This window comes from Typopeltis vanoorti, chromosome 12 (genome assembly GCF_054136105.1).
Source record: "Typopeltis vanoorti isolate ZY-2024b chromosome 12, IOZ_Tvanoo_1.0, whole genome shotgun sequence".
In the NCBI taxonomy this organism is placed as follows: domain Eukaryota; kingdom Metazoa; phylum Arthropoda; class Arachnida; order Uropygi; family Thelyphonidae; genus Typopeltis; species Typopeltis vanoorti.
This window is the reverse complement of record NC_143560.1, coordinates 81,486,830-81,510,311: the sequence shown is the minus strand read 5'-3', so window position 1 is coordinate 81,510,311 and position 23,482 is coordinate 81,486,830. Positions and strand designations below refer to the sequence as shown.

At 35.4% G+C, this 23,482-nt stretch overlaps 1 protein-coding gene across 2 annotated transcripts in view; it reads right to left on the bottom strand.

Moving 5' to 3' along the window:
• Nucleotides 1-22,689, bottom strand: part of LOC150100931 (pseudouridylate synthase RPUSD2-like) — a 193,135-nt gene extending 170,446 nt beyond the window's left edge. Inside the window, exons 1-2 of one of the 2 annotated variants that reach the window (XM_090401880.1) lie at nt 22,281-22,689; nt 18,486-18,564 (exon numbers count right to left, since the gene is read on the bottom strand). In XM_090401880.1, coding sequence (XP_090258006.1) covers nt 18,486-18,564; nt 22,281-22,496 — 295 coding nt within the window. In that variant the 5' untranslated portion in view covers nt 22,497-22,689. The remainder of the gene's footprint in view (nt 1-18,485; nt 18,565-22,280) is intronic. The other variant, XM_090401882.1, reaches the window with a different exon arrangement.
• Between the last annotated feature and the right edge of the window lie 793 nt (nt 22,690-23,482).

Sequence of the window (23,482 nt, the reverse complement as noted above, 5' to 3'; positions counted from 1 at the left end):
GTTACATATTCAAGATATTTCAGCTGGTAAAACAAGATCTACAAACAAATTGAAGGTACTGCCATGGGTTGCCCCCTCTGTCCCCACCTTTGGCAAACTATTTTTTGAACCATCTGGAAGACACCTTGTTCTGATCCATTCATCCCCAAACCTTTCTTTAGTTTCGTTATGTTGATGATGTCTTTGCTATTTGGCCACATGCTGAAGAGGAACTTACCACATTCCTACAACAAATAAATAGCCTTCACCCACGCATTCAGTTCACCATGGAAAAAGAAAAGGCTGGTAGTTTACCATTCTTGGATATCCTCTTTACACCCATATCCTCTGATACTTTATCAAACAAGTGTCTATCAAAAACCTACCTTTACTGTCAGATACATTCATCAAAAGTCTGCTCATCACACTTCTCAAAAAATCGGTGTTATTAAATCTTTAATTTATAAAGCACATAAAGTGTGCTCCTCCCCTTTAAGCTTACAACAAGAACTTTTCACTATAAAATAGAATCTAATTTGATTCTATTTTATTCTATTCTATTAATAGAATTAATAGAATCTAATGGTTACAACCCTAATCAAATCCAGCAGATAACTGACTCCTATGTTCCAACACCTCAGGATTCTTCAACATACTGCAGAGTTCCAATCCCTTATATTACAGGCATCTCAGAACCTATTGGCAGAATTTTGAAAAAAGTATCAACTTATTCCAACATATTTTCCTATCCACAAAATTTTCTCACTCGTTACCATCTACAAAAGACAAACTGGCACCCCTATCATTAGTTGTTGTTTACCAGATACCGTGTGAATGTAATTTATCATACTTTGAACAAACATGCTGTTCGGCGGAAAAAAGAATGAAGGAACATCAGTATTATATCGAATACATGAAACCTCATAAGTCTGGTCTAGCACAACATAGTATTGACACTAAACATAATATCCAGTGTCTTCTCCACAGATGCAAGTTTAAATATGAACGCCTTTTCAAAGAAAGTTGCGAAGCCCTTTTACATCGACTGAATTTGAATCAAAATGACTTGTCTCTCTCTCCCAAAAGTTTGGGAGATTCTTATCTTATGCAACCAATGAAATAGTTACTAATTATTTAATAATATTTTATTAATAGTAATTTTCTGGCATGTGGCAACAATTTTAATTGGTAATTCACCGACTGTTCTGTACTTTGTATTCCATTCCTTTAACTGTTTGTTCTACACTGATGATGTAGTTACTTTCAGTACGAAATATTTGTACCTTAAATTTATTAAAGTTTATTACTGTTGGTTATATACATGTTAAGTTATTAATTTTAATTATGCCACAGGTATCTTTAAAGATTTTTGTAAAATTAATCATTATTTTAAATTATTTTTTATCTATGCAACTTTTTACAATTGTTCCTTTGTGAAAACTTGAACTATAATAGTGTAATATCACATACTGCAGCTGTGACAGAGACACGAGCTAATATATGCATGATTAATGACTCATTATTGTGATTCATGTTTTAAATGTAGTTAAAATGTCCACATAACATTGGATAAAATATATTAGAGTTTTTGAATAAAATTCTATATAACTTTTGTTACATATGTAAGCCATGAACATTACTTAAATATGAGTGGGAGAATGCCCAAAAATGCTTAAATCAGCACTGCTGGTTACAAATCATAATGGAATAGTTGGTATAAAGCTTAATGATAGTGGTGGGCTTGGGAGGGGGGGGGGGCTATTGCACTTTATGTACACTAATACTAGATCATTTGAAACAAGGGGGAGCAGTTTTTAGCGTTGGCTAGTTCTTCACCAAAGATTATTGGCATTACTGAAAAATGACAGAAGATGATATAGTTAGTGGGACAGAGAAAAAAGAATAGAGAGGAAGTACTGTTGATGATAGCTGATGAACTGCAACCAAAAAGAGTAGGAGTTCAACTGAGGTCAGTGAAAATAGTGCATTCAATGCCATCTGTTGAGATAGAGGCAACAGGACAAAATATATAGTTTAAAATTAATAACGGAAAACTCACGTACAAAGATTATTTAATAGTATAATTTTTGCCTGTGTGTCACAGGCATCTTCAGTACATATTAAGTTCAAATTAAACAATAACTGACAATTCCAAAAAGTGCCACCTAAGTAGCTGGTGTAAGATAACTAAAAAGGTCAATAAATTTCCTAACAAAAAAAAAAAAAACTATACAATAAAAAGTTAGGAAAGATTAGCTGATTTCTAAAGTACTATCTCCCATAAAGGGGGATAGACATAAGCCGTCAGATCTGTTTAAGTTAGGAGAATGAAGTAAAGTTTCACATGTTTCTTTATAAAGGTGTTCCATGAGGAACTGACTATTGTGAAGGACTTGTCTTTCTCCAATGAACTCTATGTCTAGTGAAGATGGCATGTTCTGCAAGTCCAGACTTTTCAGGTTTAAAGTATTCAATATAAGATTGGTGTTCTTCTAGCCGAATAGAAGCAGATCTTCCTGTTTGTCCACAAGAGCACAGAATCTGGTAGACACCTGGATAATTAAGATGTGGAAGCTTGTCCTTAGGAGAAGTGAGAAAGGTGGAGATTTTTCTCTAAGCAGTCGAAAGGCAACAAAAATATTCAGTGGTTTTAAAACTTTTGCTATACGTTCACTAATGCCTTGTACATAAGGGATAGGAATGTGCATTATTTCTTCTGTATTTGAAGAGGAAGACATATTAAAACTACTCAAAGCTCTTTTAATGAAGCAATTCTTATAACCATTAGATAGAAAGGAATATTGCAGTTCTTTCTGTAAAATATCGTCTGAAGAACAAAAGGAGTGGGCTCGATGAACTAGTGTTTTAATAATTCCTGCCTTTTGACTCAGATGGTGATGAGATTCAGCATGGATATAATGGCCTGTATGAGTCTTTTTTCTATAGACTGAGAAATGTAGGTTACCATCTGGTTGACGAAGAATTAGAAGATCTAAAAAGGCTAACTGCTTATTTCATTCTACTTCTAGGGTAAACTGGATCCTAGGATGAAGTGCGTTTAACTTAGTGAGAAACTGTTGAAGTTCACCAGAAGAGCCATTCCATACAGCAAAAATGTCATCGACATATCTGAACCAATGAGTAGGTCTGGGAGAAATGTTGTCAAAGATACGTTGTTCAAAATGTTCCATAAAGAAATTGGAGATAGCAGGAGAAAGAGGATTGCCCATTGCTGTTCCTTCAATGTGTTGATACAACTTATTTTTAAAGGAAAAATAACCAGAATGTATTACAAAATCAAATAATTTTACAATGTCTGAAGGAAATTCCTGTTGCAGTAATTCAATGCTTTCAGAAAGAGGCACATTTGTAAATAAAGAAACAACATCTAAACTGATCATGATATCAGAAACGTCCAAATGAAGATCTGAAATTTTATTTTTGAAATCCGAAGTATTTTTTATATAAGTATCAGTTCTTCTAGTTGAAGAGGAGAGTAAATTTGATAAAAATTTTGAGATTTTGTAAGTGGGGAAACCTATACAATCTACGACTGGTCTTAACGGAATGCCTGGTTTATGATCTTTCGGAAGACCGAAGCAGGTTTTAAGTTTACTTTTGATCTTCATTCCATGTAGATACATTATCTATAAGAGAATTAAGTCTCTTCAATTGACTCCCGGTAGGATCCGATGCAAGAGGCCTATAAGTCGCGAAGTAATAGAGACATTTTTCTCTCATATTCCTTCCTATCTTAAATCACTACAGCCTTCCTTTGTCAGCTTTCATAATAATTAAATTATGGTTGTTCAGAGTAAGAAAGATTAGGATGAGGAGGCTTGGCATTAAAAAGAATTTTCCCACATTCAAAACGTAACCTGTTGGCTGTTTTTTGGGATAAGGATCATATACCTCTGTGTATGTTATGAAAAAAATCCATAAGTGGCGCCTTATTCAGCGTAACGGTAAAATCGTGTCCTTTTGATAAAACAAAACGTTCACAGTCTGTTAGTGGACGTCCAGAAATATTCATAACTACTTTATCTATATCAATAGCATTATTACCGGATAAAGGTAGGCTGACCAGTGATTCAAATTTGTGTTTTAGTGTTTTTTCATGAGAATCATTAAAGACCTATAGGTAAGAATTCAAAGATATGCACACTATAGTATTAAAAGTTTCAACTGTTAAAACAGATTCCAGAGCGTTTTTGATGTCCGTAATTTCTCTATTTAAGAGGGCAAGAGATTTTTTAGCTTCGTGTAGCTGATTATTTAAAAAAGACTTACTAGCTTTTAAGTAAATCTGATGAGCTTTTGGGTACCTAAAAACTTCTTTTATTTTACAGCAGGTTGGAATAACCTGAGCCATCTTACATCGTTTAAGGAATATTAATCTGTTAATGCATTTGACCTTCTTTACCAATACTTTACTGTATCTAGCAGATTGTTTGGAAATAGACTCTCCGTGAAGTCTAGCAATGAGTTTTAAAAGAGGTATACCGTGAGTAGACATATCGATACAAAATTAATCAAAATTCATCAGTTTAATTTTGTATCGATATGTCTACTCATGGTATACCTCTTTTAAAAATATATAGCTGGTTGCAGATGTACACCAGGGGATGTAAAGGATGATGATGATACTATGTATCAGCAAATAAGCTCTATGAGTGGAGTGAAAGTAATTATTATGGACACTTGAACTATGGGAACATAGTTGGAAGGAGGAAAGGACATGGGAGAAAGTAACTGGAATTTATGTAGTTACTAAGAAATAATCACTTGAGGCAGCATGTGATGGAAAGTACCAGGAGTGTGAGGGTGCTAGATCTAGTAATTACATCAGAGGATTTATCTGTAACCAAGATGACCACACTGTTGCCAATTGGTGAGAGTGATCATGTGGTTCTGAGCAATGGCTAAAAGTGTGGAATTTTCAGTTAAGCGGAGGTATATATGCAGAATTACAAGGTTGGTAAGTATGACAAACTAAGGAGACTGCTTGGTGCATGCCACGGCATGAGAAACTGCAAGGGATGGATGTTGATAGTGCATGGGAGTAAGGGAGTGTTTGTGGGAAGTAGTAACAAACTGCAAACCTCGAGTCAGGAGAATAAAATGAGTAGAGATTAAATGGATGCATAGCATCATTAAGCAGGAGCTACAAAAAGAACGAAAAATTTATGGAGGGAATTCAGAGAGAAAGGTGACCAGTAAGCACATTATCAGCTTTGTACCATACTGATGAAACTGTACTCCAGGAAAATGATGAAGCTAGCTATTTGGGGGTGTTAGCAGATAGGCAGTTGAAGTTTGGAGGATATATTGCAAAAGTGGTAAAACAGCTCATTAGATTACTTAGTTACTGAAGAACATCCTGATAAGCAGAGATAAGCAGGTTATATTATACTACTTTATGGAGCCTCACACACATGGCACTGATGTGCTATAGGTTCTTATATGGGTGTGGGATAAATATTAAAAAAAAAAAAACCTTGATAAGACTCCCATCTTGACTACTGTGCACAGATCTGGCCACCTGTGTTTTTTGAGGAGGTGGTGGAGAAGGATCCAGAGATTAACAGATTACATAAAAGAATCCTAAATCAGTGAAGCTTATTATAAACCAAAGATGGAAATCAAGTATCCTAAACTGCAGATCCTTCTCTGCAGATTGAGGATCAGACCATAAGCTAGTATTAGCAAACTTAAGAATAAAGTTAAAATCTGGAAGCACTTTTAGAGTCAGAAGGAGACGGAATGTAAAAAAACTACAAGACAACAATATTCTAAGAAAATATCAACTTGAACTAGATAAAAACCTGAAGGAACTACCAAAACAGAATATAAACAATATTAAATTCGGTGCAAATTAAAGGAAATAATATTAAATTCGGCAGAAAAAACAATAGGTTACACAGAAAGAGAAAGTAAAAAGGACTGGATCTCGAATGAAGTAAAAAGGTTAAGCGATCAAAGGAAAAGCATGAAACTAAAACAGAACTATAACAGAAATGAATATAATAGATTAACCAGAGAAATTAGAAAATTAGTTAAGAGAGAAGAATAACTGGTTAGAAGAAAAATGCAAAATGGCAGAAAAGCTATCAAAAGAAAATAACCTTCATGGATTATATAAACAAATAGACCAAATTAGTAAGACATGGACAACAAAAATTATAACGATCAAAAACAAAGAGGGACAACTAATTGAAAGTAAAACAAAAAGAATGGCCAGATGGGAAGAATACTTCAAAGATTTATATAATAAAAACAGCTCCCAGGATATTATAATTCCAGCCACTGAAATGGAAGAGGAAACAAATATTTTTACCAAAGAAATAACAGCACACAGCATAGAAAAACTCAAAACTAGGAGTTCCTGGCATTGATCAAATACATGCAGAATTCTTAAAAGCAGGAAAGGAACAACTTTTGGAACCATTAAAAACCTATTATTTGAAAGGATCTACCAAAACGAATCAGTGCCTACTGATTGGACCTGTTATGTTGTTGTTTTTCTTATTTATATCTTCCCTTTCTATCTTTCAATCGCTATTTTACTTCTTCAGATATCGGGCCTAATATACTTACATCTAGGATTGTTTCCTTTTTGGATACTGGCAAAATTATATTATGTTGCGCAGGCAAGTATCCTATAGCAGAAAAGATCCTTACGCAGGGAGACAATACTAGATTCTGAAGCGCTCTTACACAATGTTTAACTTTAATGCGGCTGTACAGATTTAGACTGCAGTTGTGACCTAAAACTATGATTATATAAACACTTTCTAATTCCTTCCCGCCAAAAGAGGTTCTATTTTTATAAGTGGTAATTCAGAATCATAGTCAAGCATGACTCAGGTTTAGGCAAATAAATCATGTTAATTGAAACATCAAAGCAAAATACATTAAAGAGTTTCATGCATTCAATTAATCTCAATATTAAATAAGAAAACTCAAGTTAAAAAGATCAACACACCTTAAGTTTAAATCAAAGATTATAAAGCACGTAAAAAGAACAGTAACTGATAATTGGGATAGATAGCAAATGATATGATATTAAACCAAAAGTCCTTTCTGCAAGCAATTCATAAGATAATATAACAAACATTCCAATGTTATTCAGTTACTATAAATCTACAATCCCAGTCTCATTATGTTAAATCAATCACATACAACACAAAAGATCTCTTCCAAACAAGTATTCTTATTCTCAAAAGGAGGCTATCTAATTAGTCTGTCCATAAAGTCCTTTAGAATAATGTTCATAATTTACATTCGCAAACAATTTTCTCTCTTCTAAGGAATTCTAAACACAAAATAAAATAATTCTACTTTACCAAACTTTTCCGATGTCTTTCAACACCACGTGTACGTCTGGTTACCTCTTATCTATTGGCTGTCCTTAAGCACGTAAAAAGCCAGCGTAGGGGCTACACTATCTTCATAATTACTGCCGAACATGGACTCGATTCTTTGCATCTCAGGAAACATCTCTATTCCTCTCGATGGGACTTTTCAGCGAGGGTTCGATTCTGTTAGGACTGGAAATTTCACCTTCAGCTCTGTGTGGAATCCCACCCCATTCTCAGGAAAGCTCGCCATCTGACATGGTAACACTGATGCTTCATCCCCCCTTACTCGAACTGCCGGGTAACTTCTGAACCAGGAAAACAATAAGACAAGAGAGCCGATACAGCACTCATTCCCTTACATTCTTCGTTCGAGCGCCCCCTTTTTCGGAGTCCCCTTTGCACACAACCTATATCTTTTCTTCCCTTGGGTTCATCCCTTGCTCTCCCCTTTGCTGTTATACTCTTGTATTCACGGAATTCGCGTCGACGTACCTTCCGCATAAGCTCCTGCCTCTGGCATTACGCTGGACATGTGTAGTTGTATACCTTCTATGAATTGTTACTTAATATCTACCTTGTGACTCAATCATTCTATACAGCTAAAGTGAGGAATTTGTTAATATTAAATAATAATAACAACAAATTCCTCTTTTAAGACATTCTCTAATTCGATCTTGGTATGATCCCAATAGATTAAAGTAAATGATACATAAAACAAAATGCAGTTTTATACATCTGTGAGGAAGTTTCACTTTAATTTCAGCTGATGTGCAGGTATTTCTCTTTGTCTGTGTAGCTTAGTATGTTAGACCCTGAATGAATGATTTCTTTGCAAGATTTCTTCATTCAGGATCTAACAGACCAAATCAGTCAAAACTCCTATATACAAAAAAAAAAAAAGGAGATAAAACAGAATGCAATAATTACAGAGGCATTAGCTTCCTCAGTATTCCAAGTAAGGTTTTTATGAAAGTACTCCAAAAACAAATTAAGCCATATATAGAACTGGTACTAGGAGAAGAACAAGCTGGTTTCAGACCATGGTGAAGCACAATTGATCAACTATTCACCTTAAGACAGCTAATAGAAAAGACACTACAGAACAACCAAAGTTGGTACATAAATTTCATAGACTTTTGTCAGGCATTTGATTCAATCCGTAGAAGAGAACTATGGAAAACTATGGAAGAATTTGGAATTCCCAACAAAACCATAAGAATAACAAAGAATCTATATGAGAAATCTGAAAGTGCAGTACGAATGGAGGACACCTTAACCAACTGGTTCCACACAGGGAGCGGAGTAAGACAGCGATTGAACAGGTCTGGTGACAGACCTGTTCAATCTTACACTGGAAGAAGCAACCAATAAGGCCTTAAACAATGAAGATTCCGGAATCAAAATATATGGGAAAAATGTGAGAAATTTAAAATTTGCAGATGACATTGCATTACTTGCAAACACAAGAAAATCTACAGTGAATTTCTGATAAAATAAAGGAGGAGTGTATAAAATCTGGATTAAACATAAATATAGACAAAACAAAAATTATGCAAATAGGAAAAAGAAGCACCAATCTGAAAATTGAAATTGATAGTAAGAATCTAGAGAAGGCAGAAAACTTCACCTACCTTAGAATAGTTATTGAGTACAATGGTGAAAATATAAAAGATATAAACAGACGAATCAGTCAAGCATCCCAAACTTTTGGACGACTTAATAAAATATGGAAGTCAAGAGACATCAAACAAGTAACAAAAGTAAGAATCTATGAAACAATGGTCCTCCCAATACTCCTCCATGGAAGTGAATGCTGGAATCTCAAAAAGGCTGAAGAGAAAAAATTATTAATTACTGAAATGGGTTGGCTAAAAAGAGTACTTGGAGTATCTCTGCTGGATCGACTAAGAAACGAAGACATAAGGAAACGACTAAAACAAGAAATAACATAATAGACAAAATCCAAGAAAAGACTGCGATGGTTTGGCTATGTGACCAGAATGGGAACAGAAAGACTACTGTAAATGTGGGTTTCGGCTGCACCATTGTAAACGGGAGGGGTGGGGTACTTTATATTGGTTATATATATATATATATATATCTTTTCAATGATATTTCTTTACCTTAATAATTTTGTATTTTTTTTCTTATTCTACCTCAAGTATTTTTTCTCATGCCTGGGATCTCCGATATTTATTTGTTTTTGAAGACTGCACCTCTGAAATTCCCCTATAGGCAAAAGAAAGCTTTCATACCCTAGTTGATCAAATAATCACTTATATCCATGACTGCAAACCTTAGCCAAGGTTTGCAGTCATGGCAAAAATTATTTGTTTTTTATCTTAAATCACTACTAATCATTGGGGTTCCGCTATCAGGTCCGAATAGTGTTTTTTGGATCAGTGCATTGCAAAAGACTGAATCAGACAACTATTTTTATCAACAATAACAATAAGTTTAATTTCTGGTCTAACAATTGTGCATATTACATGAAATCACAAGATTCATTTATGAAAGATAATTCTTAGTCTTTCTCAATCACTCAATTGCTTAGACTTTCAACAAGCATACTTTATATTACAACTATTAGGAAGTTATACACATAACATGAATTCGTTAGGTGCGCTTGACATTCCTAATTTAGCATCAATCAAAGTACAACATACATATATACAAATTTATCTCTCAGAATCTCATTCCTTTCAAACATTTAATCATAATCTAGGCAAGTATATTTATACAATCCACCTCATTGAGTTTCAAACATTCCAATGATATGATAGCAGGAACATACTCTATCATAAGATTCAATCATAAGTACATACATAATCAAAGAAATTTCAATAGCTCAATAATTTCTCAGAGGGAAATTAACTGTGCTCATGCTTCACTCATTAGCGATTACATGCATTTACAAGAAATGTTAACACTCTAAATATTATCTCCTTAAACTAGACAATTTAACAGTTCAATAGGGAATTCTTTCTTAATTCACAAACAATTAATGAATAGATAGACTCACATGGGTCTCTTCCTATCTTGCATGTTTCTTCTGTTTTTTTTTTTTTTATCCTGGTGCTTGAAGGGGATTTCTCTCCTCCGATCCGTTTTTGGAATTCTCCTTGAAGTGATACAGGGCACCGATGAATAATCGCGGCAGCTGGCAGGATATAGGGTACGCTTTCTAGCGTCTTGAACTACCCGGTGAAGGATTTCTGCGTAGGTCAGGTCGTGCACTTGCTCGACTTCAGGACCAATATGGCAAGATTTCTCCTTAACTTATCGCCTCCGGATATCTTCGGCTGTCATTGAAACGACTATCGGTGGACGGGTCTCTCCGTCTTCCCCACCGGAACTTACGGCACCTCTCGATCTCAGTCTCTCGTGGATGAATCATGCAGGATGAAGAAAAGGAAGCCTTTCTCATCTCAGAACTAAACCTTTTAAACACCAGTGTCCCTGCACCTTGGATTAAGTTTTTGGGACCCCTAACGTCCCCATGCGAATCTTGCTAGTAGTTTTTAGAACCTTGGATAATGTTTCTCGAATATTCGCCGACAATCTTACTTTCTCCCTTTACCTCTTTAATCCTGCCTACGGCCTTTCCTTTTGATTTGTGCCATGCCCTTTCAATATTGACCTTGAAGGTCACTTGCAAACAATTTTCAAAAGACATGCTGAATTTCGGGCGATGCTCTTGGTTTCAATACTTCTACATCCCTTCTTAAACAATGAGCGAGTTAATTCCCTTTGGGCTTATTTTGCTCTTTATACAGATAGCTTTACATAGAAAAATAAATTATACATTTGTACAGGAAAATTTAGGTGAATTCCTACTTTAAAAAGTCAATGTTTTAGATAATTTATTTTGGCAACATCAAATTTTTACACTACCAATCTAAAGCCCTGAATACAACGATGGAAGGTAAAAGATCCAAAGGACAACCCAGAGATGGATAGACAAAATAAAAGAGGACCTGAAAACCAAATCACAATAAGCAACACCAAACTGGACAGAATTGTTCGGACTCTCCTGGGACACACAGAAGTGGAAGTAGTTCATTCGGCCTCATCATCATCCACATATATGATCGAAGAGAGCAGAAGAAGAAATCAGTGAAAATATAGACAGAAGAAGAATGGAAAACCTTAATGAAGATAATCCATATCAAAGAAAGAGATACAGCACAAATCAACATAATACAAGAGAAACAATGGATAGAGTATTATAAGAATTTATAGTATCATCATCATCATGAAACATGGGCTCATTGCCTGTTGGTGTCCAATGCCTCCTTCACTATCTTCTTCCACCTTTCTTTGTCCAGTGCACAGTGTTGCAGTTTCTGTACACCCATTTCACACCAGTTCTTTATATCGTCTATCCATTCTCTGTATGATCTACCTCTTCTGTTTAAACCATCCAAAATACCAAACATAAATGTGTTTATCTTCAGGTCCTCACTCATTCTACAGATGTGTCCAAATAATTGCAGCTTCCATTTTATAATCTTCTGCATTAGATTCTCTTTTGGTTGTATCTTCCAATAGAGTTCTTCATTTGTGATTTTCTGAACCTATCCTATTCTTAGAATCTTCCTGTACCAAGTTCTTTCAAATGCCAAAATTCTTTTTCTTAATTCCCTATTTATTACCCATGTTTCAGATCCATGCAGTACACTGCTAAAGATGGATGTTTCCAGTACCTTTAGTTTTGTTTGCAGGCTGATCACTTTACTTTTCCAGATGTTATCCATGGCTTTCAGATTTGTTCTTTCCTTTGCAATCCTGATCTTTATCTCTTTTTTACAGTCCAAATCATACATCACTTTACTTTCCAAATATGTGAATTGTTCTACATTTTCAATATCAATTCCATCCACTTTTAGTTTCTTTTAGTTTGATAATAAATATGTTTTTGTTTTGTAATTACCTGGTTCTCATTCATTAGCCAATGCACTATCCCGAAAATATTAACGAGCCTGCGGGAATAGAATATAGTAACATGCTACGACTTGCATGAAAGGAAATTGTTTAGAAGCATTAAGGGGTGCTTAAGGGTCAAAGCTGTATAACTGAGAGGAGACCTCCACATAGCCTTTAAAGGAATGCGGAGAACCGACCAGGGCTTCTGACCTAATGTCCAATCCTCATCTTCTCATGGTGCACCCTGTTGGGTATCTACCTGGATACTGAATGAACGAGGATGGGATGGCAATTTGGGATTTAGCCAACCAAATTGTATTCCTATTGGTTAAACCAAAATACAAAATTATGGTACAACATGACAAAATTTCATGCCAGCTGGGGTGTCGCTCGGTTAAACAAGGACCCCGTTGTTTTCGCCAGGGAACCAGGGCGAACAGCGAAAAGTCAGCTATTGGAATAAATCTAAAAATACACTCCAACTCAACATTACCAGAGTTAAAGATCGGTATTATTAACATAAGAAACTTGAATGGCAAAGAAATGGAGCTAGCATAGGAATTAGATAAGTACCAGATTGACATAATAGAGGTGACTGAAACAAAAAAGACAAAAACTGGTGAGATCTTTCTGAGTAATAAATACAAAATCTTATATTCAGGCAATGACAATCAAGGAAAAGAAGGAGTAGCCATAGTATTCAACACAAAATACGAGACACATCTTCTTGAATGGCAGCAGTGTCAAGTAGAGCGATTTGGGCAAATATCAGAATGGAGAACTGGACAATGAGACTTATTTGTGCCTATGGTGCCACAGAAGGTTCTACTAAGGTAGAAGTGGAGGAATTTTTTGAGGCTCTAGAGAAAGCTACTGACACAATGAAAAAGGAAAAGTTGGTCCTTGTTGGGAATCTAAATAGCAGAGTAGGAAGTGATTGTCAGGCATACAAAAATGTTTTGGAAAAATTTGGAGAAAAGAGCAAAGCTAATAATAATGGCAAATACCTGTTTGGATTTCTGCTCATGACATAGACTGGTTATTACTAACACCATGTTCCAACATAAAAATGTACACAAATTCACATGGAGAGAAGAGGCAAGAAATAAGAAAAGTCTCATTGACTGTGTTATTGTTGATAGTGATGTTTTCTCCATGGTGCAGGATACCAGTGTACAGAGGATTTGAAATTGGAAGTGATCACTATTTAGTCTTGAGCAGGATAAAATTGAATTTTGTATTGAAAAGAATGACATGTAAGAAAGTTTTAAAGTGAATAAAAGTTGAGCAGCTATCAGATGTGAACTGTAGACTAAAATACACAAAGATTATTGAAGGAAAAATGAAAGAGTTTGAGAACAGGAACCAAACCTTGGAGATTCAGTGGCAAGCCTTCAAGAAAACTCTGATTGATTCAGCTAGAGAGGCATGTGGCGAAGTTGTCTGCAAGGATTGAAAAATTACAACTTCATGGTGGACACAGGAAGTTAAAGAGGCAGTGAAGGAAAAGAAGAAAGTTCCTGGCAAATCAAATAAGTCAGCTTGTGCTCTTAGAGAATACAGAGACAAATGTAAGAAAGTGAAACACTGTGTAAAACTAGCTAAACAAAAGTCATGGGAGGACATTGGCAAGAACATAGAAAATAAATATCAAGAAAGTGGCAAAATATTCTGGAGGTTGTTGAAGGAGCTTGGGAATGGAGGAAAGAGAGCTGTAAAAGGAGTTAGAGATGATAAAGGTGACATGAAAACAGGAGAAAAAGATATCCTCGAAGTATGAAGTAATTACTTTGAAAATCTGCTAAATGAAACAAGCAGTGATGACAGCACAGTGATAAAAAACACTCAGGCATACAGTCAGGAATACATATTCATACTTGAAGTACAAAAAGCCATCAAAGGCTTGAAATGTGGAAAGGCAGAAGGAGTAGATGATATTCGACCAGAAATGCTGAAGTATGGTGGTATAAAAGTCTTACAGTGGCTGCACTGCCTAGTTCAGAATGCCTGGACAGAAGGACAAATTCCAGACGATTGGAGTAGAGCTCTCATAGTACCCATATATAAAAAGGGAAATAAAACTGAATGTGAGAATTACAGAGGTATTTCCCTGCTAAGTGTTCCTGTCAAGATTTATGCAAGTATACTTGAGGAATGGTTGAGGAGAATTGTGGAAGAAACGCTTGGGGAAGAACAAGCTGGATTCAGGCCAAATAGATGCTGTCAGGATCAGATCTTCACTTTATGACAAATAGTTGAGAAAGCATGGGAATATAACAAAAGATCTGTATTTAAGTTTTGTCGATCTGGAAAAGGCATATGACAAGGTGCCAATTGAGAAGCTATTCACTATGCTACAGTTATATGGTGTCGATGGGCCATTATATCATGCAATACTTAGTCTTTATTTGAGTTGTAAGTCAGCAGTTAGAATTAAAGGAAGTACAGGAATATGGTTTAATGTGGAAGTACAGGAAGATGGTTAAATCTGGTGTGAGAAAATGATGCACATTAACCCCTCTGTTCCTCATTATCTATATGGATCACATTATGAAGGAAAGTGGTAGTAAACATGATATCAAAATTGGAGATGTTAATGTCAGCTCTTCGCTTTATGCAGACAATGTTATACTTCTAAACAAATCCGCTACAAGTCTGCAAGATTCTCTGACTAAATTGAATAACTGTTGTAATAGATATGGTATGAAGGTCAGCAATAAAAAGACAAAGACAATGAAAATAGGCAGAATCATTGAAAATGTCAACTATGTTGTGAATGGAGAACCTGTGGAACAAGTAAAACATTTCAGCTACTTAGGGGCACGATTTTTAGTGAAGATGGTAAATTACATATGGAAATAGACAACAGAATCAACAAAGGTGGTATGGTAGGAAGTCAATTGAATAAATTCATATGGAATAAATAAGAGAGAAATTAGTCGGAACACTAAATTGGCTGTATACAAGACAGTGTTCAAACCAGTTTTAACTTATGGATCTGAGAGCTGGGTCAGAAGTAAAACACTTGACCAAAAACTAGAGACCACAGCTATGAGAGTCCTGAGAAAGATTACAAGCGGGAACAGATGGCATCAATGGCAATATCACATTAAAATCAAGAATATTAGGAGAGAACTTGACATTGTCAGCATCCAGGAATGCGTTAGCAGAGCTAATCTCAGGTGGTATGGTCACTTAAACAGAATGGGCGAGGAAAGATTAGCAAAACAAGTCTGACAAGTTGGCAGGAAAACGACCCAGAGGAAGACCAAGATATAGGTGGATTGATATGGTACAAAGTGCCTTAGACGATGGAAATATAAGATCTGGTAATGTTGGAGTCTTGACAAGTAGTAGACTGATTTGGAGGAAAATTGTAGATAGGAAGTTAGTAATAATGTAAATTTTTCATGTAGTACTATCATATCCTGTACACCCCTTGAGGGTACATTGCAGGAATTTGATGATGATGACTTATTTCTTGTTATCTTCTTGCCCTGACTTTCAAACATGTAAAGATCAATTAAGTGGTGCAGTCGTTAAGATCAAATAAATTTCTTAATTAATATTGTGCGATTGCTCAGGGACTGTTACATTAGATAGACTTACAACATAAGGTCTAGCTTGCAGAAAAATTGGGGGGGGGGGGGGGGCAAGAATAAGTTTAAGTAAGAACGTAGATAAATAAGCCAGAATAAGATAATGTCAAGAAAAGACAAAAAATTTTACAGAACTATTATCAATACAATGCTGTATGCAGATGATCATATTATATTACAAGATAAGGAAGATGACCTTCAAAAATCAGTTTACGAATTAAACAAAATAAACCAACAATACAATTTTAAAATTTCACAAAAGAAAACAAAAGTCATGGCATTTAAAGATCGGGATCATGTTTGATAAAAAAAAATGGTTATACAAAATAACATAATAGAACAGATGACACAGTTTTAGGTTGCATAATAACATATCTAAAATAAAGATATAAATGAAAAAATAAAGAAATTTCAGAAAAAGAAATAAAAAAAAAACAGGACAAGAAACTCGGCTAAAATTTTATAAAGCAATGGTTCAGAAATATGGAAATGCTTCCGTGTTTTAAGTTGCCAAGAAATTATATTCTTGGTTTAATCCTTTATCCAAGTATAAGCATACAAAGTTTGAGTGTGAAGTAACTTCATGACTGGGCAACTTGTATATTACCCTCTATATATGAGTTGCCCAGTCGTGAAGTTACTTCATGTGCAAACTTTGTTTGCTTACACTTGGATAAAGGATTAAGCACCAAGAATATAATTTCTTGGCACATTTAATTATTGGATGTAATCCATATCAGAATGGAAGCTTTGCTTCCTCATTCTATTAAAAATTCCTATCCTATTTCTAAGCCACGGTTTTCCAAGAAGTATTGCAGGACAGTCCAAGAAAAGAAAGCAGCCTGTCATAAGTTGCTTCAGACAAAAACCCTAGCTTCATTCACAGACTACACCATTGCCCGTAAACTTGTAAAACCAATAATTAAAAGAGCTAAGTCCAACTTTGATAAGGCTAAATGTAGAAACTTGCTGCTAACGCCAATGGCATTCGTGCCCGACTGCTCTCCAAAGCTGTGGAACACAACTTTTGTCCATCTCTGCTTCCTACTTTTTTCACCCTAATGGTAACATTGTATCATCTAAAGACAAGGCTGATGTCCTGGTTTCATTCTACTTTTCTTTCAGGTGACTGCTTCTCTTGGTAATTCAGATCATATTGTCATCCAAGTTTCATCTCTAGTGAAGTGTCCTTCCCTCAACTATTCCCCAAACCAAGGCAAATCACCTCCTCCTTTGCCTAGAACATAGGTTCCCAAAGTGGGCAGTAAAGCCTTCTGGGGGGGGGGGCTATAGTGGGATCAGAAGCATTTGGGGGAGTTCAGGCGGTCTAGGGGTTGGTGGCTCTTTACAGAAGAAATTAATAATATATATTTAAAAATTAATTATTTTCATGATTTTGCGATTAGATAATCATTTAAAATTTAAATATTGAATTTTAATTCATCTTATGCCCATCTTACACGATCAATTTTTTTTTTATCAATTTTCTATTTCAATTATTTAATCATTTGAAATTTACCATGTCAGATAGAAATAGATGTCAATTTTCTATGTCAATGAGAAAATTGAACATGTCATACAGGATATTTTAACTTCTATTTTTTATATACTTAAAAAATTTATTCATTTTTTGCTATTGTAAAAATTGATCATGCCATACAGGCTTTAGTCTATCCACGCAGCAGACGAGTCTTAACTAGTAGTATGTCGGTCAACTATTACGTAGGTGATTCACTCAATTCAAAGCACGAGTACAATGGTATCACAAACAAGTCAACGCATGCAAGTCGATTCGGACTAGATTTCAAATCTATAAATACCACTTGGTTTAGGAATAAGTTTCATTATTTTTTGTGCTTTGCCAACAATCATCAGTCGAAAGTGAGATAGATAAGTGGAGTCATACAAAGTGTAAATTAAATCTTTTATTTTGTGAATATTTTTGCAAATTTTATTACTTCATTATGTCTGAAAATAAGAAGAAATGTCGACAGTACAGTATTGAGTATTTGAAATGTGGTTTTATTCAGTCTCAAATATTTGAAATATGGTTTTATTCAAACTGTTATAATGAGGGGCATTACAAAATTTATGTCTTGCAAAGTGGGCAGTGGCCCGAAAAAGTTTGGCAACTTATGGCCTAGAACATCACATCTCATACTTCCTGTTTACCTTCAGCCAGACATCAGAAGAACCTTGAAAAACCTGAATACCAAAAAAAAAGGCAGCTCCTGATGGAATCTAACTTGTTGCACTCAAGAGATGTGCTCCTTAGCTAACACCTGTTTTTTATCATCTATACACTATATTATACTCAAGCAACAACTATCCAAATCTCTTTACAGTCAAACTGCATACTCACTGAACTTGCTACTCCTAATAGTCTTCCATCCATCTCAGCTCTGTGGAACAGCCCTACCTCCATGCAATATTTCCAAAGGCCAACAACCTCCAATTCTTTAAGAAGAATATCAACGGGTTACTCTGCTCTTAATCTCAGCCCACACACAGCATTTATTTGTTATAGACTGTGATGCGTCTTGTGTATGGGAATGATATAAAAAATAATAAAATAGTTCTAAATTAATCATTTCGACAAACTGATACCACTAAGACTAACCATTCTCAAAATAGTAATCAGTCTCATCAAAGTCCTCCTCCAGAAATCCTCGAGATTCTATTCGCCGGAGCCTCAATGCCTGAAAAAATCAAATGGCATAAGAGAAAATACAAATTAGTAAAGAGCGTTAAAAAAAAATAGTAAATTCTGAATCATTGGAAATTTTTTAATTTTTTTTTTCTTTTACATTATATCCATGTAAAAGTCTTTCCAAACAATATTATCCAATCGGGAAATATAAAACACCTTCCTCTTTTCTCACACTCAGCATTTTAACTCAAAACATCACCTTTTTTTCCAGATTCTAAATACTCTCTTAGAAACTGCTGGTATATTTAATATCACTAAAAAACCCATACTACCTAATTTCAGAAAATGCCATTGATTTAAGTGATATTACAAAATGCTCTATCAGTCAGAATTTTTATTTCAAAAGCATATTTGATAACCCAACTCCAAAGAACATACTTTTATATTCCTTAGGATTTTTACTTTTAACTATTATAGCATAACATGCCATACAAAATGCCAGTGTTGCCATCAATGAAAAAAATCTGCAAATATCAATTTTACTGCATTTCATAAAGCTATATTTAATGTAAATCCTAGCCAACATAGGTTGTATGAGGCATATCCAGAAAGTAAGGTGTCAAGAATTTAAAAAAAAACTGATAAAGAAGAAAAAAATTTTCCAGCTTCTTCATACTGAATCTGAAAAAAGTCTGCTGCCTGAGTTCAACCACTGGAGTCACGCTATTTCTTCCATTCTTTATCTTCTTCAAAGCACTGAGATTGGAGCCACTGCTTCATATGCAGGCAGGAACAAGAGATAGTCACTGAGTGCTAGGTCAGGTAGGTGGTAGAAAAGTTCTCACCAAAACTTCTGAATTTGCTGAATTCTTCATCTGAGTTTCTTTGGCATTTCACAATATGCATCAGCACTACCTGTGGTTCCTCGCTGAAGATAATCAATGACAAAGATTCCTCATGCTGGATAAGCTATCTGATCAAAAATATCTGAATACCTACTCATCACATAAACAGAGGGCATTAATATGAGTTGGTCCACCCTTTGCTGCTATAGCACCCTTCAATCTTCTGGGAAGACGACTTTCCACTGGATGAGAATGGAAGGGAATTATTGCAGTAAAATACTGCATTCTTTCTAGAAGAGCATTAGTGAGGTCAGTCACTGATGTCAATCAATTTGAGGTTAAGAATAGAGCTCTACAAAGGCTAGTCATGTTCAATACCCATCTTATCAAACCATTCCTACACAGACCTTGCTTTCTGTATGGGCACTATCGTGTTGATGCAGGAAAGGGCCTTTACTGAACTGTTGCCATAAAGCTGAAGCACAGAATTATCTAGAACATCTTTATAGGCTGCAGAGTTAAGATTTCCAATCAATGGAGCCAGGGGTAGGGAGGGACCAGCCTGGCCTGAACCAAAAAACAGCTCCACATCATGACATCCTCCACCAAACTTCACACTTGGCACAACACATTCTGGCAAGCATTTTCCTGGTATCCACTAAACTCAAACGCTTCTGTCAGACTGCCAAATGGTGATGCATAATTCATCACTCCAGAGAATGCATTTCCACAGCTCAAGAGTCCAATGGCAGCAAGCTTGACACCCCTCCACCCAACACTTGGTACTGCCCTTTCTAATGTTAAGCACACACACACACACATATATATGTATGCCATGAAAAGCCATGTTCTTCAGCTCCAGGCAAACAGTTATGGTGCTGGAATAGCTTGCAGAAGTATTTTGCGCTTAAGTAGCAAATGTTTCAACCAACAATGGGTGATTTTTTCACACCATGCACTTCAACACTCAGTGGTCCCACTCTGCGATTTTGTGTGGCCTACCAGGTTACAACTGTGCTGGTGTTGTTGCTCCTAAGCATTTCCACTTCACAATAACATCACTTACAGTTGATTGGGGGTTGGTAGATATCCCAGTCTAGCCATAATACTGTATGACATGCTGCAAGAACAAGGAACCTTGCAAACACCTGGAACAGAGATGGAGGGAGGCAGGGGGGGGGTGACCTCTTAAGAGAGCAGATAAGTGCTCATTTTAAAAATTATGGGCTTTACAACCGTGTTATAAATAACTATTTTAATTTCCTGACGTTTCGACCTTCATGTTAAGGTCATCATCTGGAGTATGTACAAATATACTCGGACAAGCTGAATTACATTTCACACAGTAAGCTAAAGAAACAATGATCTGATCACTGGTTATACTACTGGCATGACCTCTAGTGAAAAAAAAAAAAAAATTACAGATAAAATTACAAAATAATTACTTAGAAACTACATTAAAGCTAAATTCTATTTAAGATAAGATGAAAGAAACATTCTTTCTTATATAGTTTTCTTACAGTAACAATGAGGTCCTATTTTTACCATGACAATTGTTATATTAGATTTAAGATTCTGGATTATCTACAGTCCTGTTTATAGTTAACTTTTAGGGAGAAAGGTTCCGTGGGTAGAATATATGCCTTCCATATGCTTGGGATTTTTAGACCATCATTATTGTTCATATTGGGTGGTTTGATAAGAATCTCACAGGCTTCCTTAACTTATCTTATCAGCCACCCCAATCTGAACAATAATGATGGTCTAAAAATTCCAAGCATATGGAAGGCACATATTCTATCCATGATGGGGTGCCCAGATATTTTTGAGCAGATAGCATAGTTACTATTCTAGCTCTACTCCAGAATTTTCTAATCACAAACCAGGTGACTAAATCTGCATGTAATATTCCATGTGTCTTGAACAGAGGTACAATTCTTCTTTATCCCTAAATGTTGGTATTCTCCTTATTGTAACAGTGTATTATGTAGCTATTAGAGCTCTTGCATGGTGAACACAAGAACGCTATGCACTTTAGGCCTCTATACTGACCATTCCTAAATCCCAAATCTCAGGAATGACACCTGCTAGGGTATAATTTCACCGATACAGCACAATCCTTACATATCTGCACTCTAAAATAGAACTAAACATTTGCAACACAATATACAATCCAGTTTTCTGATTGTTCCAATGAGGGTCAAAATTAGACATTTGCCATCTAGATAGTAAAAACCTACTATATACAAGTCCACAGTTCATGGCCCATCATAAACAAAACGTTCTCTCCAAATACCCGTCTTTGTTTGCATGTACTGCAATTTACAGACAAAATAAAAGGCCATCTGAGCCCCTTCGTTGCACCTTTACCCTTAAATTCTACAGACTAACAGAAGGAATTTGGCTAGGGATATTATCTTTCCTCCATGATTACTCACTTCCACAATAAATGCTCCTTTAGTGTTGTCATTTGTTAAAAACACTCCTGCATATATACTGATACCTGCAGGATAACTAAGCTAAGCATATTGATCCACTCAGCACAAAACTAAACTAATGTGGGCAGTGGATTAAGCGGTCAAGATGGAGAGTTGTAGAGTAGGTGTCCTCCCTCGATGTCTTAAAGACTCTTTAGAGGTATCATGAAATAATAATAATACTGTTTACTGCAGAAACTCTGCTTCAATATTGCATCCAGAAATACCCAACTGAATCACACAAGTGAAAAAGCAATTACACAGATCTTTACCTCCAAACAGCAGTTATAAGTTACAATCTTTATTTATTGTTCTATTGCAAGAATATATTTTTTTTAAAAAATTTCACTGCAGTTCTCACAAGAATTGCATTGACACTTTTGTTTTCTAATGGCCGATTTTCGGTTATTTTTTATATAATAAGGTATTGGTCAACAACTTACCAAATCATTTTTACACTGTTCATTATTGCTAATTAAATGTCTAGAGGGTCTACTGCAGGGGCATCCTTTAACACTGAACTTCTTAACAAAAATATATGAATATAATGTTGTTTGCTTAAGAGAAAACGGATGCGTGAGATGAATATCTATCTGGCTGAGCAATGATGATCCGATTTTAATCACAGCAGATTTGTATGCATGGAATATGAATACCATGTTGACGTGCACATTAATTCGTTTCTGCACACGCCGATAATGATTTATGATACTAATTCACATTCGCTAACACAAAAAAATAAGGAGATATACAAATACATACTAAAACTGTCATGATCGACAGAATGAACAGATGCACATCTCACAAGCATGCCAGTCTATTTTAGAATATAACTGCCATCTAGTGAAATATTTCAAAACTGAAGTCAATTTCATCAAAAATGCCATTTACATTAGCATGACTGCGCTGCAGGCTCTTGTAAGGTGTTATTAAATAGAATTAAGGCCGAAACGAAAAGGCTATTGACACCAATGTGTTATGTCTGTTATAGTTCGCCCACCGTTTGTAGATCTCTCCTTGGCATTTTGCCAAGAACAGGCGATTCATACTGAAGGGGAGAAAGAAATGAAGGATGTACGAATTGGTCGCCAACATGCGAAATCACGTGCATTCTTATCTGTCGCTATACTAGTACTAGCTTGATTTTTGTTGTTCGCTTTTTTGCATTTTTTTTTATTATTAATTTGTATGATGGATCCGGTACAGTCAACAAGTTCTGTTCTTAAACGTTTCAGTAGCTCTCGCAAAAGAATATTGAATAATGTGCTGACATTCTGCGAAAATGAATCATCTCCTTGTTCCCCTTTCTCAAGTCATAAAACGTGCAAGTGCAATTGCGTATCGGGATCGACTGTTAAAAGAATTCGTAGGGAATCAAAAGGTGAAGGTCAGCAAAATTTGAATCTCCTGAAAAAAAAAGCGCTAGAGTAAAGAAAACCACCAAAACCGTAGCTTTGAATGATTTTGATGTAGACGTTATAAAAACTATTCACGAATTTTTACATGGTCGAGAAAAGAGTGCCAACCGTTCCGAAATTGATTCCTGTGCTTAAAGAAAAAATTAATTTTCCTTGGAAAAGAGAAACTTGAAGGAAAATACTTCATGAAATGGGATTTTGTTTTAAAAAGTCCCAGAATAAAAGGA